The sequence below is a fragment of the Aulonocara stuartgranti genome (genome assembly GCF_965226115.1).
Source record: "Aulonocara stuartgranti genome assembly, chromosome: 13".
Classification (NCBI taxonomy): Eukaryota; Metazoa; Chordata; class Actinopteri; order Cichliformes; family Cichlidae; genus Aulonocara; species Aulonocara stuartgranti.
In genome coordinates, this window is record NC_138949.1 from 35,356,130 (window position 1) to 35,370,539 (window position 14,410).

The 14,410-nt window shown below is 44.1% G+C and overlaps 1 protein-coding gene across 1 annotated transcript in view; it reads left to right on the top strand.

The window, feature by feature from the left end:
• Window positions 1–14,320, top strand: part of pdzd8 (PDZ domain containing 8) — a 40,470-nt gene extending 26,150 nt beyond the window's left edge. The window contains exons 4-5 of the mRNA XM_082558393.1: window positions 9,983–10,145; window positions 10,245–14,320. Coding sequence (XP_082414519.1) covers window positions 9,983–10,145; window positions 10,245–12,592 — 2,511 coding nt within the window. The 3' untranslated portion in view covers window positions 12,593–14,320. The remainder of the gene's footprint in view (window positions 1–9,982; window positions 10,146–10,244) is intronic.
• Window positions 14,321–14,410: the final 90 nt, after the last annotated feature.

Genomic DNA, 14,410 nt, shown 5'->3' on the forward strand with positions numbered 1-14,410 from the left:
TGTAAGGTTATCAGCACCAACCACGGTGCTGCCAAACTGCTCACTTCACTGCCATGGGTGGAGCTCCATCCGTCACAAGCATACTTCATATCCAGACCTCTGTCCTCGAAAAAGCTGAAATTTTCTCAAACATTATCTCGCCAGTTGTGTGTCCCGCTAACGGCAGTAAGCCATGAAAAACACGACACAACTGTGCGTTATCAGTTGTGTCTGTGGACTCATCTACTGCTACAGACTTTACATCAGTTTTCTTCAGGTTATCTATCAGCATTTCAAACACGTCTGACGCCACAGTTTTAACCCTGTGAATATTTGAACTGTCCTTAATAGCAGACGTCACGCTCACTTATACATCGTCATCATTTATCCCCTCATCCACCATGGCCAGCATGCAGCCTTTCACTGTTTCAGAGTCTGACAAACGCTGGATCTTCTTCGCAAACACAGCGGGACGCGCTGTCTGAGCTGCACATGACCTCGCCGTGGTAGTGCACCTCTGGTTGTAGATGCAGGGAAACTCTTTTGCAGGAAGCTGTTTGTCATTGTGGTGCCTTTGTAAGTTGTGATCTTTAGAAACCATCAGCATTGATCTGTGTGTAGTAGATGGTGCACTGTGGGTTGAATATTGCTAGGCTACTAGGTGTGTTGCGTCTGCACTATGCTGTTTCTGCCAGGGCCACAGGCAGACGTTGCTCCTGGGCCACCCTTTGAATGGGTTGCTTGTAGGGGCTTTGCTTTGCATGAACCTTTGAAATGGACTGGTTCTTATATAACGCTTTCTACTGTCAAAGTGCTTTATACAACTCGTGCATCCACGCAATTGTACCCATTCACACAAGCACTTTATCTAAGGTGCTTCTATCTAACATTCACTCGCATTCACGCTCCGATGGACGCATCGGAGAGCAACATGGGGTTAGTATCTTTCCCAAGGATATTTGGCATGTAGACTGGAGGAGCGTGGGATCGAAGATGTGAGTAGGTGATCCGCTCTACCAGCTGAGCTACGGCCTCCCTATATTTGAGGATATAGTTATTCTATAGTTTGGGCTCTCTAATTTTATCCATATAACATTTAATGAGCTAAATATAAATACTTTTGTAGGGATTTGTCTAAGCATGGAAACCTACTCTCATAGCATGTCTTCATTTTACTCTTTTGTAATTTAAAACGTAGTCTTTTATAAAAATAAAAAATCCAATTTATTTGTATGGACTCTTTGTTGCAGGAGGCCTATGATATACACCATTGTGTAATAGATGTCTTATCAAAGTGAGTGTTTTATTCATAGATCAAAGTAAGACTTGTCTGGGTTTCTGTCCTGCAGGTAAAGGAGACGACTTTAAAGCAGTGAAAGCTGCCATTTGAACATATTAACCTTTCATTTGTTCTCTGTGGCAGTGTAGATAAAAGAGGCAGGATTTCTAGAATAGATGGTGAATTGCTCCATTTACATGTATCCAGCTGAGGGTTGTGATGTTCTTTGTTTGTCTTTCCTGCTCAGAGACGAGAAACCGGGCGCTACTTGTTGTCTTAGTCGATGTTAACAAGGTTAGTTTAGACACTGCTGCTCAGCCCTCAGAGCAACTACCTCTGCACAGCAATTAAACTCTGAAATTTACAGAAGATACCTTCTATCAGAAGTCAGAGGAGAAAGCATCCATATATTACTTTTTATTGAACTTTGTTCACCCTGTAATTGTCAAGAATTTTATTGAAATCAACAATTTACATGGATGGATGCTTTATACAGAGAGCTAAGGTTACTTCAGCCCATACACCAGCATCTCTGCCCTCAAGCGACAGGCTAATTGGCCCATTGATATATGTAATGCATTGCTTGTTTTTAAGTAGAATTTTTGCGACTTAAGCAAGTCTTGTGTTCTGGTCCAGTGACTGACTCGACCTGCCTGCTTCTATACTGAGCAGTGACTTACTGAGGGCGTCAATGTTTTCTCTTGAAAAGTAAAGACGACACAGAAACGATGACGGTGCGTCTGATGCAGTGACTCTGGCTTTCATTACTGCTCCTGTATGTTGTCAGGAAACTGGCCTGCAGACGATGACTGTGGTGTCTCCAGTCTGAGTTGCATTGTTAGGGTAGTACAGGGTTGTGTGGCTTGTACTCATTAAACGAATGAAGTAAATTTACCTGTGTGAAGTGTTTTCTGTTGGCTGTTGTATACCTGGAGCAGAGTGTTTGACCAATGCACCCAACTCTATATTTATAGAGCTGAAGTGTAACTGTGAGGCGCGGTATGAAGAAGAAAAGAAAAAAAGCAAAGCAGAAATGAAGCATCGCCAAATATGTTTCCAAACCAAGCCAAACACTAGAACATATGATGAAGCACATCCTGCATTTGGCTTCACCTGCACAAGTGCCAAGGTAGGTCTCCCCGACAGAATTAGCTTCCCCTCCATCGGGAGCAGCGCTGGGCTCTCCAAACCACGGACCAACAGGATCCCACAGTCTTGATTTTTAGTTCACAAACACTTCTTATGACTAACTACTCCTGACATTTTGGAGGTGTTAGCTCCCCATACAGTAAAGTTACTGTGGGATACAAATAATATCAGGCTGATCCTGACAGTTTGTTGTAGGGCTGGCCGATATATCGAGTTTTTAAAAATATCGATATATTTTTATACGAGATATAAGATGTGACAATATCCTTTATATCGATATAGTCTATGTTACGTTATAATTATAGTTGTGGAACCACAAGTTTGCCTCTCTTTCGTCCACTTTTGTCTTTACGCAACGTTACTCGGCCTCGCCCCTCCTTCACTGAACACAGCTCCCCCTCCTCCCCCATCGCTTCACCTGCAGGCAGCGACAAGATGGACACGGCAAATCTCCGTTAACGAGTTACTGCACATCGCCCCATGCGTGGGGCTGGACGGCGTCAACGTGTTAACGAGCTAACCACGCTAACGAGCTGACCACGCTAACGAGCTAAGCATACTAACACCATCTGCACAGCCTGGAATCCTTTCATTCTCTCAAAAGTTGACGGTGTACCTTTTGTATGAATTCTGGTTGTGCTTGATGGCCGCGAACCGATGTAATGTGGAACACAGCGCTCAGCAATCTGTCAAATGTTTTAGTACAACTTTGCTAAGCTACGGAGCTGCACCGCTCGATGGATTGTCAGAGCATTACGGCTACTAGTGATGGGTCGGTCGCGAACGGAACGGCTCTTAGAGCCGGATCTTTGACGTGAACGACGCGAGCCGGCTCCTTATCGCGAGCCGTGGTTTTTTTTTTTTATTTTTCTTTCTCTCGCCCTCTCTCTCCACTTTCTTCCCGCGTCACTCCGCGTGCGAGCCTTGTGCTTTGCGCTGGGCAGAGGGGGGAGGGGCGGTAGTTACACTCAGTAGCACAGGAACAGAGCGGGAGGGAGAGAGAGAGAGCCAGGGACAACAGCGTCACATTAGAAAGGTATAGTAATCATCCACAACTATTTTCAGTTGCAGATGATAAAGGATTCAGAAAGTTTATTCATGCAGGCCCATATGACAGAGAATGTGCATCTTCTTTTTGTTTTCATATTTTAATTTATATTTAATCGTGTTGTGGTTTGCAGTGTTTTGTGTTGTTTCACTTTAAATTTGTTTAAAAGGAAAAAGCTGAAAATTTAAATAGTGAAAAGTTGAAATGTGAATAGTTGATTTTTGTATTATATGATTTATTTATTACATTTTATGTGGAGTGAATAAATAAAAGTATAATTATGGTGGCGCCTAGAGACAAAGCACGTACAAACTCCGAAGCACATAAAAACTCAAAACACGTACAAAACACAACAGAAGTGCTCCAGGATGCTAGGGGGCAGTGTTGAGCTTTTGTTACCTAGTGACTACACAAGCCAGCAAGTACCAACGACCGGATTTGGTGTGTGGTAATAACAGGAAAATGAACTTTTTTTTAATTTTTTATTTGACTATATATGAATGCTTGTGTATAAATACACAAATACACATATGCTTTCATGCTTTCAATTGTGTAATTTACGAGATCTAGGTAGCTCTGTTTTGGAAGTTCAGAGCTACCTACATCACTTATGCTAGAAATGTGTTTTGGAGTTTGTATGTGTTTTGTCTCTAGGGGCCACTGAATATATTTATATATAAACATGTATAAATAAAACCACTTTTTTTTTTACACATTAGTAATTCCTTTTGTGCATAATTTTATATTATTGTTAATAATAAATTAATTAAAGCAACAAAACAACCTGAAGAGCCGGTTCAGAGCCGAAAGAGCCGGTTCTCTAAAAAGAGCCGGAAATCCCATCACTAACGGCTACCGAGGATCCTCGCGGAGTGATACGCACTGTGCTTCAACGTAATATTAGCGTATTGTGTGTGTATAAGGACCATAAATGGCACCTGTTCAGAGACGTGTTTACGAAGTGGATTTCAAACTCCAGGCTGTCAGTCACGCAGTAGAAGCTGAATTACGTAGAGTAGAAGCTTATTACGCACAGCGTCTTTGTTTACATTTTGACTGTGTAAACAAAGACTCTGTGATTTTTTTTTTTTTTGATTTTTTTTTTTTTTTTTTTTTATTATGCACCAGGTTCATAGAGCAGTCAGGTCCCCCACATGTAGCATGTAAGTTGGGACATCGTACACTGATGGACACAGCAAAGTGCCTGGGATATTGTGTGGGAATATCTATGGCAAATATGGACTAGAGCAGGGGTGGCAACTCCAGGCCTGAAGGGCCAGTGTCCTGCAGGTTTTAGATCTCACCCTGGGTCACGACACCTAAATAAAATGAGTTCATTACCAGGCGTCTGGAGAACTTCAGGACATGTTGAGGTGATTTAGCCATTCAAATCAGCTGTGTTGGATCAAGGACACATCTAAAACCTGCAGGACCCCGGCCCTCGAGGCCTGGAGTTGGACGCCCCTGGGCTAGAGGTTCCCAAGTTTGACTTCCATGTGAACCATGTTTATAAGACCATGAATCCTTCACATTTTAAATGTGGCTGACTTTGCAGTAAACTTACTCTTATGTTCATATATTCAATTTCTCCTTCTACACTTGGTCACTGTATTTAAATACAAACTAATAGAACAGGTTTAGGAGGGTTTTGTTTTTTAAACAAATGAAACTGCAGATTTATGTCTTGAAAACGAGCTAATATTAGCACTGGGCCTTTGTGCTGCTGTATAATTGGGTGCATATGAGTGACAGTGACTGCGCGTGTGTGTGTGTGTGTGTGTGTGTGTGTGTGTGTGTGTATTTGCACTTGAGCAGGATGGACTTGTGTTCTCCTGCAAATCTATTGTAGGCATTGGTACAGCAGCTGTATACACACAGCTACAAGGCTGCTCCTCATCACCTACTCTCACCTTTCAGAACCTGAAGTCCCGCCCCCTCCCCGCCGTATGCCAGTGTATCATGCAGCAGATAATAAATAAAACAGTCAGCCACTGTGTTTGCAGAGTTGTTAGTTAATACCTTAGTGATATATAAATGTTGTCTAAATGAAGTGAAATTATTTTATCATTCATAGACACACATTACAACTACCATATTTTCTTATACGTAAGGCGCATTAAACAAGACAGTCAGATAAGTCTAACTTTATTAAACTCATTCTTCTTGCTTCCTCCACTTCTGTACCATTGATTCATTAATGCTGAATTCTCTCACAGCTGCTCTATTCCCATGTTGTTGCAGTATATTAATGACTAACCTCGTATTGTGGATGAATAATCTCAGTTGTTCTCCTGACTGAAGTTTGGTCCCTTTACAGCATCCTGCCATGCGATTACATTTGTCCCTAACCATCGGGAACCCTCACGTTAACTTTTATCGAGTGAAAAGAAGTTACCGTTCATCCTCCAGCTTCACTGTGTTTATGCTAACACAGCTGTGTCGCTAGCAATCACGTAGCACATCATTATATACCAGCTAGCCCAACTTCAGTAACCCTACAAACGTCACTGCTGTTTAGTTTTCTGTCTTCATTTATGTTGGAAGTGATAACAGAGCTGTACGTTTGAATTTTTTCAGAAATCTCTCAGTCAGAACATGGTATGTCATGCTTAGGTGGAAGCTAGCGAGCTAACTCCCTGCTAACTTCTAACTCTGTTAAATGTAATAAATTCAGTTTTCATGGATGCCTGGATGTTAAACTTAATTGTTACACCTGGTAGAGCAGCGCTGATCATTTTATTACAGATGAAAGAATTTAGACCGTTTTTAACTCTCAGTGATGCTGCAGTGTTTGTTTGACTTTGGGACCTGAAGCGACAGAGTTTAGGACCCAGATTCCTCTCCGAGGCTCCTGACTACGGTAGCCGTAATGCTCCAACAGTCCATCAAGCGGTGCGGCTTCGTAGCTCACCAAAGTCATAAAAATATTTTTGAGCGCCGTGTAGCACATAAAATCGGTTGAGGTCAGTAAGCACAACCAGAATTCTTTTTTTTATTTTATTTTTTTTATTTATTTATTTATTTTTGCCTGTCCCGTTTGGTTCTTCTGCCATCAGAATTGTTGTCTAAAGGCGAAAAAAGATGCCCAACGGATTTACTTTACCAAATGGACCATCCCAGCCTTGCCGTAATGGTCTATTTGATTCACCTTTTATTGTTTATTTTATTTATTTTTTATTTTCACTTGCTAGATACGGGACAGACTTGAATGAGGAAAAGAAAAGGGAGAAAGGAAGAGGGGGGGGAAAACAGCGGAGAAGAGGGACAGGGATAAAGGGCAAAAAACAAAAACCAACTAAATAAGCAGACAAAAAAATGCATATATCGATCATCTGGATCACCTGTTGAGAAAGAAAAAATAAAACAAGCAGAAGAAAATGAGAGCAATACAATAAACAACATCACGATGATATATGGGAATATAACAGTAAATACAAAATATTAAACATTATTGTGCAGCACATAAGCTCGACAGCGCACAGTGTGCTTTGAGGTAGGAGCCTTGTGTTCTGGGGGCCTCTGGATGTCTGGAGTTTTGATCTCCTCCATACCTGCTTCATGCCCTGGAGGACGGGGCTGTGGCCCCCCCACACTCCCTAGCAGATCGTTACATGAAGGAACCTTTTAAAAACAAGCGCGTCCATGCTCACAGGTGTACACATGGGTGATCACACCCACAAACTACACCCTTTTTGGCTCCTACCTCAAAGCACAACCAGACCAGTTTTATAACGTTGTACAGCTGGTAATGTGTTTATTAAAACCTACTCTTCATAAGAGTGTAGAAAACCAAAAGTAAACACGCCTGTATTCATATAAACATCAGTCATTGAATCGTTTTGTAATTCTCATTAGCATGAGCATGACTCACAGTTGCACACTTAGTGCATTTTTGATCATGTGTTATGCAGTAGGTGCCTGTAGGATGTGCTGGGTTAACGTCTTCATTTTGGCCTGCAGCAACCTGTTGACTCTGCAGTGTTATAGTCTTCAACATGGCCAGATCAGATTAAATCTTGAGACACACACTCAATCTTTTTTTAATCATTTCAGAGAACATTACATTAACTTACCTTCATTTCCTGGAGACCAGATCGTGTCCACTACTTACCCTTCTCCACGATTCACTTCGCCGGGAACTAGGGCTGGGCGATATGACCCAAAATTCATATCTCGATATTTTTTAGCTGGATGGCGATATAAGATATATATCTTGATTTTTTTTTTTAAAGCCATAAGTTGAGAACAAAAAGAGAGTTCTTAGTCACACTGTGTCCCAGATGTCACACGGGCACTTTTATTTACATACAGCGTAGATGTACATGACGAAATTACTTAAAAATAAATTATCAGCATTTATTAAATAATCATGGTCCATAAATAAAAGAAAACAATGTTGTTTTTGTGTATAACAAAAAGCTCACAATTGTGCAGTCAAAATGTAAACTAATAGACGCTGAGCATAATAACAAAGAGACAGATTTCACAGCTGCACCACGTCTCTGAACAGGTGCCATTTGTGGTCCTTATACACACACAGTACGTATCACTCCGCGAGGCTCCTCCCCGGTAGCCGTAATCCTCGACAATCCATCAAGCGGTGCAGCTCCGTAGCTTAGCAAAGTCATATTAAAACATTTTTTGACAGATTGCTGAGCGCCGTGTTCCACATAAAATCGGTTCGCGGTCAGTAAGCACAACCAGAATTCATACATAAGGCGCACTGACGATTTTTGAGAAAATGAAAGGATTTTAGGCCGTGCAGCCCCTCCGGGCTGCATGTCGTTAGCGCGGTTAGCTCGCTAACACGTTGACGCCGTCCAGCCCCACGCACGGTAACTCGCTAACGGAGATTTTCCGCTTTCATCTTGTCATTGCCTGCAGGTGAAGCTATGAGGGAGGCGGAGTTGTGTTCAGTGAATGAGAGGCGAGGCAGAGGCACATTGCGTAGACGAAAGAGAGGCAAACCTGCGGCTCCACAAGTATAATTATAACATAACATAGACTATATCGATATAAACGATATTGTCACATCTTATATCTCGTATGAAAATATATCGATATTTTTTAAAAACTCGATATATCGCCCAGCCCTACCGGGAACCTCTTTTTCTCCCCAAATGGAACTGTATTGTACCCAACATATCAGTAATACAACTACACACACAGGAAGCAAGTGGTGATGCTGTTTGTGAGGCAGACGAGAAAGGAAGCCAGTGAGCCCATTAATGAAGCACAATGAAGACTCTCACACTGAGCTGAATTATTCCCAGCCCCATGCATGACTGGAGTCCTGCTCCAGATTTTATCAATGTGCGACACAATGGTGCAGGCAAATACGCACACACTGACAGCTACACGCTAACATGTCGCTCTTTATTCTGTTTAAACACACTGTATGTTGGGTAGATCATTTAGAAACACCAGTTAGTGTAGCTGAGGGGAAGCAGAGTACTTGGAGGACACCCACCCAGGCAGGGGGCCATGCCGACTCCTGCAGTACGCTCTGCTGGTTGGTGCTGGGAAGCATCAGTGCTGACTCTGCTTCCCGCAGTTGTGTGATGAATGAAAATGGAGAGGTTTAAAATGTTAAGCTTACTTATCCCGTATAATGAGAAATTTTAAAATAAGAAACATTTGACATAAAGAGAATGGATCAGTCTTTATAAACAGTATATAATGTGATGTTTGACTTCATGTGCACCTTAACCAACTGTGCAGACTATATAGATCAGATGCTTATTCATGGACAGCACCAACTCACTCACTGCCTTCCAGCAGAACTGTAACAAATCCACAGCAGGGAGATTACAGTCGTTTGTCTCAGTCTGCTCACATCGTGTCAGCCCCCCTTTATTGTTCTCTGTAAACCAGACATGGGTCTCTTCATGTGTTTTCCACCTGCTCTTTCATCCTGGAACATCCAGTTAGGTCACAAAATATCAGCTTTTTTCTACCATCGGTTCTGTACATTACCACAATCAAGTTTCAATAAAACAACTAGGATGGAGTTGAAGTGCAGGCTTTCAGCTTTAATTTAGTGGGTTTAACAAAAAGATTGATTAAAAATGAATGAAGAAGAAAAACTCAGTGCATCATGGGAATCCCCCAGCAGCCTAAGCTTCAGAGATCCAGCCCTAACTATATGCTGTAGCAAAAAGGAAAGTTTTAAACCTGTGGGGGCACCCACTGTGCTCAACAGTGCTCGGTTTAGGTGCCCATCAGGTCTCAAAGATGGGGTCGGATTATTCAAGACGCTGTTTGTGACCGTTTCAAACACAGTAACCTGCTAACTCGGACTCATTGGAAGGAGCTTCAAAAAACAAACTAATTCATTTTTGCAATATTTTTTATTTCTCAGACCTAATTATTTACACTTTCTTCCAAAACAGCGTATGACTACATTAAACCTCTCTCACACTGCATTACTATACAAAGTTAAACATTTGTAAACGTTTGTGACTTTTAACCACTAGTCGGTCGTAGTCTTAAATGTGCTTTTTTTCCTTCTTTCTCTCTTGCATCAGACGGAGATTATCAAGGGGACATGTGGCAGTGTGGGGATGACGTTCAGGCACGTCACTGCCAGTGAGGGCGATGCAGTGCATGTTTGCATCGAGACAGTTTTGCCCAACTCCCCAGCAGCTTTGGCAGAGCTGCAAAAGGGTGATCGTCTCATTGAAATTGGAGGTCCGAGGTGTTTGTGTTACTTTCTAACATGAAACATTCGTTTCTTTGCACTTCTAATTTGAAACTTGCATGATCTCATTCTTCTTTTCTCGTTAACAGGTGTTAAAGTGACGTCCTCGGTTCAGGTACCAAAACTGTTAAAGCAGGCCGGAGAAAAGGTGTTGGTACTTTACGAGAGACCAGTACGTCATCAGACTCCCTCTTTGGGAAACCCGGCAGCTCTGCAGGAAGGACTTGAAGAAATTGGTTTCATGTCCCAGCAAGCAGGTTATGAGGAAGAGCCAGCCCCCATCAGCACCCTTTCTGACCTGTCTGACAGCAAAGACGTAGACTCTGAGTTTGAAGAGTTGATTGTGGAATCCAAGTCTAGCGGTGGCACTGCTGGGCAAAATAGCAGTGCCACAATTATCAGTGAGACCAAGGAGGATTTCTTACTTACAGTAAACCAAAGCCCCAAAAGGACTGTAGCCAACCTGGCTTCTAAGCCTCTTGGTACTATATCACCCATCCTCAACCGCAAGTTAAACCTGGTGGGTCTCCAGTCACCACTAAAGCCCCAGCCCAAAGAATCACCAAAGCCCTCCCCACAAAAGACCAGTAGTGATCCAGGGGAGGTTCTGCAACGCCCTACTGTCCCTCCCCCACCTCCCCCTTCCCGCCCTCCAGTTCCACCACGACCGCAGATAAGGTTGACGTCGGCATCCTCCGAAACGAGCCTTTTGGAAAGTGTGGATTCTGCAGCTGCTAATGTCACCGCTGCTCCTTCCATTACTAAGACGACCAGTGCTTCAGAAAAGTCTCCAGAAAAGGTTCAGCGCGCTGGACCCGGTGAGGACAAGTCTGCCACCGAGAAGGCATGCGTCAAACAAACGGAGGCGAAACAGTCCAGCAAGGCAACGGACATGAGTGAGGAGGTACTTCCATCAACTGTGACCAGCAGCAGCAGCAAGGCCGATCAAGCAAAGGACAAAGCATCGGAGAGCTCCTCCAGTACACGGGACAGTGTAGAGGACCACTCCCTGTGGGAATCCACAGAAACCATGTTTCGTAACCAAACGGCACACTGGTCCAAGGCATCTGTGGTGTTTGAGGTAGAGAGCAACCATAAATACCTTAATGTGGCCCTGTGGTGCAAAGATCCCTTTAAACTGGGCAGTCTGATATGCCTGGGTCATGTGAGCCTCCAGTTGGAGCACATAGCTCTGGAATGTATGGCCACATCTTCAGGAGAGTACCAGAGCACCTTCAGGTTGGGGGCTCCAGAGCCCAGAGCTAACGTCAGTCGCACTGCATTACGCAGTCTCAGCACCCACAAAGGTTTCAATGAGAAGCTGTGTTATGGAGATGTTACTTTAAACTTCTGTTACTTAGCTGAGGGGGAGCTGGACTATCCAGTTGGGCTGGTGGAAAGAGAAACAGAGGGCAGTGTTCAGGAGGAGGACCTGAGGGAGAGGGAACCCGTCCCTGCAGCGCCACGCGAGGACTTGACCTACAGCGCGCTGCAGTTGCAGGAGGTCCGTCATAACTTCCAGGACACACAGTTCCAGAACCCCACCTGGTGTGAGTACTGCAAGAAAAAGGTTTGGACCAAGGCAGCCTCTCAGTGCATGGTCTGCGCCTATGTTTGCCACAAAAAGTGCCAGGAGAAGTGCCTCACTGAAAATCCTTTTTGTGTGGCCACAGCCGAACGCCGTGGAGCTGACCTCGAAGCCAAATCCACCATAAACCGCGCCACCACGGGTCTAACTCGCCACATTATCAACACCAGCTCCCGTCTGCTTAACCTTCGCCAGGTGCCCAAGGCTCGGTTTACCGAACAGGTAGCCGACGTGGTGCCGGGAGCGGTGGAGCCCTCGCCTAAACATACCCCCAACACATCTGACAATGAAAGCAGCGATACTGAAACGTACACCAGTGGTGCCAGCCCCTCAAAGCAGCCAGCTGGAAGCGGTGGGAGCAGTAAACTGGTACGTAAGGAGGGCGGGCTGGACGACAGTGTGTTCATAGCTGTGAAGGAGATAGGTCGCGACCTTTACCGGGGGCTGCCCACAGACGAGCGCTCCCAGAAGTTGGAGTTGATGCTGGACAAACTGCAACAGGAAATTGACCAGGAGCTGGAGCACAATAACACCCTTCTGCTGGAGGAGAGGGAAGCCACAGATGCACGCCGCAAGGCCCTTATCAGCACTGCCCTGGCCAAGTCAGGGGAGAGACTCCAGGCCCTCACCCTGCTCATGATTCACTACCGCGCAGGGATCGAGGACTTGGAGTCGGTGGAAAGCACTTCTCCTTCAGAGCAGCGAGGCTTTAAGGGCAAAGAAGAAGGTCTGGAGGAAGAGGCGCTCCTGGGGACAGAGGTCTACGACAGCGACATGTGCAGCCCCGTAGATGTGCCGCTGCTGGACGACATTACCGAAGAGCAGATCTGTGTGGAGGCTCTGCACTAAAATAAGACTGCATTTAAAATACGGGGATGTGGGCGTCGAGCGTCACCTGTAATTTGTTTGTTTCCTTTTTCATGTCAAAATGAAAATAGTTTCAAGGCCGTTCCTTACAAGGACCGTACGGTAAAGCCGCTATTGATCTACTGATTTCCATGCGTGAGGTTTTTAAAGGGAAGAATGAAAGTTGCACGTGAGTTATCGAACGCCAGCTACACATTGATCCCTTTGGTTTCCTGCGACCTGAGAATGTCACTGTATGCATTTAATGCAGGTTGCTGTCTTACCTTTTATTTTGGAGAACAATTATGAAACATGAAGAGCAACAAGGGTTTGTATTGTTGGCTGAAGGATCCTGCGAGCAGTCCTGATTTTTCTTTTGTAAAATGTTTGAGTTATCACAGCGATCGGTGGGGTTTCACTTCTGCACATGTGTCGTTTATATATTGTTTTCCTCAGTGTTTTGATTGGTTGGTCTGTATTCAGACAATCTGTTGTTTTTATTTTATTGTTCTTTAAATGTCCCTGGGTGCAAGATGATCCCATCGAGTTATGAATATTTCTGTAAATGTTATATTTCGTTGAGAACATTCCTCCGGTGTGCACAGCGGTTCTGTGGCACGTTGTTGGTAAGTGTGAGAGAGACATGATCTCTGAATGTGAGCCGGGAGCCTGTGTGATGTTGAAACCGCTTTAGCACCTGTGTTTTCAATCCACACCTGGTTTGATCCTGATTGTTTGCCTTTAAGTTGTTTCCAAACGAATGTCTGTTCTTTTCCACGTTGTGTCTGTACACAGCTGTTTGGCACCACCCTCCCTCCGTCCTTTAAAATGCTGAGCATTAAGTCTGTTTGACTGTGTCAAAAAACAGCTATAGCTCCCAAAGCGCCATGATCTTCATTCACTGTTTACAGCTGCTGAGAACAAGAAGACATCTGCGTGTTGGGGAAATCTGCCCGTAACCCTGAACACAGTCCTTGTGACATGTCATGTGATGCTATAGAAGGAGATGTACTGTATGAAACGCTCGAATAGAAGAAGCCTTTTGTTGTTAAATAGACTTCATGTGTAAGTTATGAGGAGCTAAAACACTGCAGTGAATGAAGTACAGGAGCAGCAGGTGTAAAGGCAAACCTCTTCACTGTTGTGACTATGAGAATGTCTCATCTTTGCTGACAGCAGTTGGTCTCTGATGTTCACCTGTGACTCGCTCTGTGTCCTTGTGGCTTCTGGTTGAACGTCACTTTGTCAGTGGAGAGCAGGTGTGAATGGGTGAAGTCAGTGAAGCTGACCTATTCAAAAGCCACGAGTGAAGATCTGCATAGACGAGCCTACAATCTGCTCTTCACACTCCAGTGTTACCGACTGAAGATCCAACAAGATCAGAAATGTTCCCGTCTGCTGTGGTTAATCTGTTGCTTATGTGCTGTGGATATTGACACACTGGTTGCTATAGCTGTCTTTTGATCTTTGTGCAATATTTGTTTTATGAAGCGCTGCTGCTGCTTTTCCTCGTCCACTGAACTCACACGCTTCTGCCCCCACTCACAGCCCTCCCCGTGGAAACTCCACAGTGAGTAAAAGCTCCGCCCACTGCTTTGACCACTGCTTTGAGCAGATTGAGATGGTGTGTTTTTTGTGTGTATGTATGACGGATGTTGTTTTTTGAGAAAGCCTCGTGTGATGAAGCTTTATTGTACATACGCTAAATAAACAAAATCACATGAACTCCCATTGGTTCATCGTGTTGTTGCTTCTCTGCTTGAGCGCTAAAAAAACGCTCTTTACTACCAGTTTCATTCACACAGACGTTCAAAACGCTTT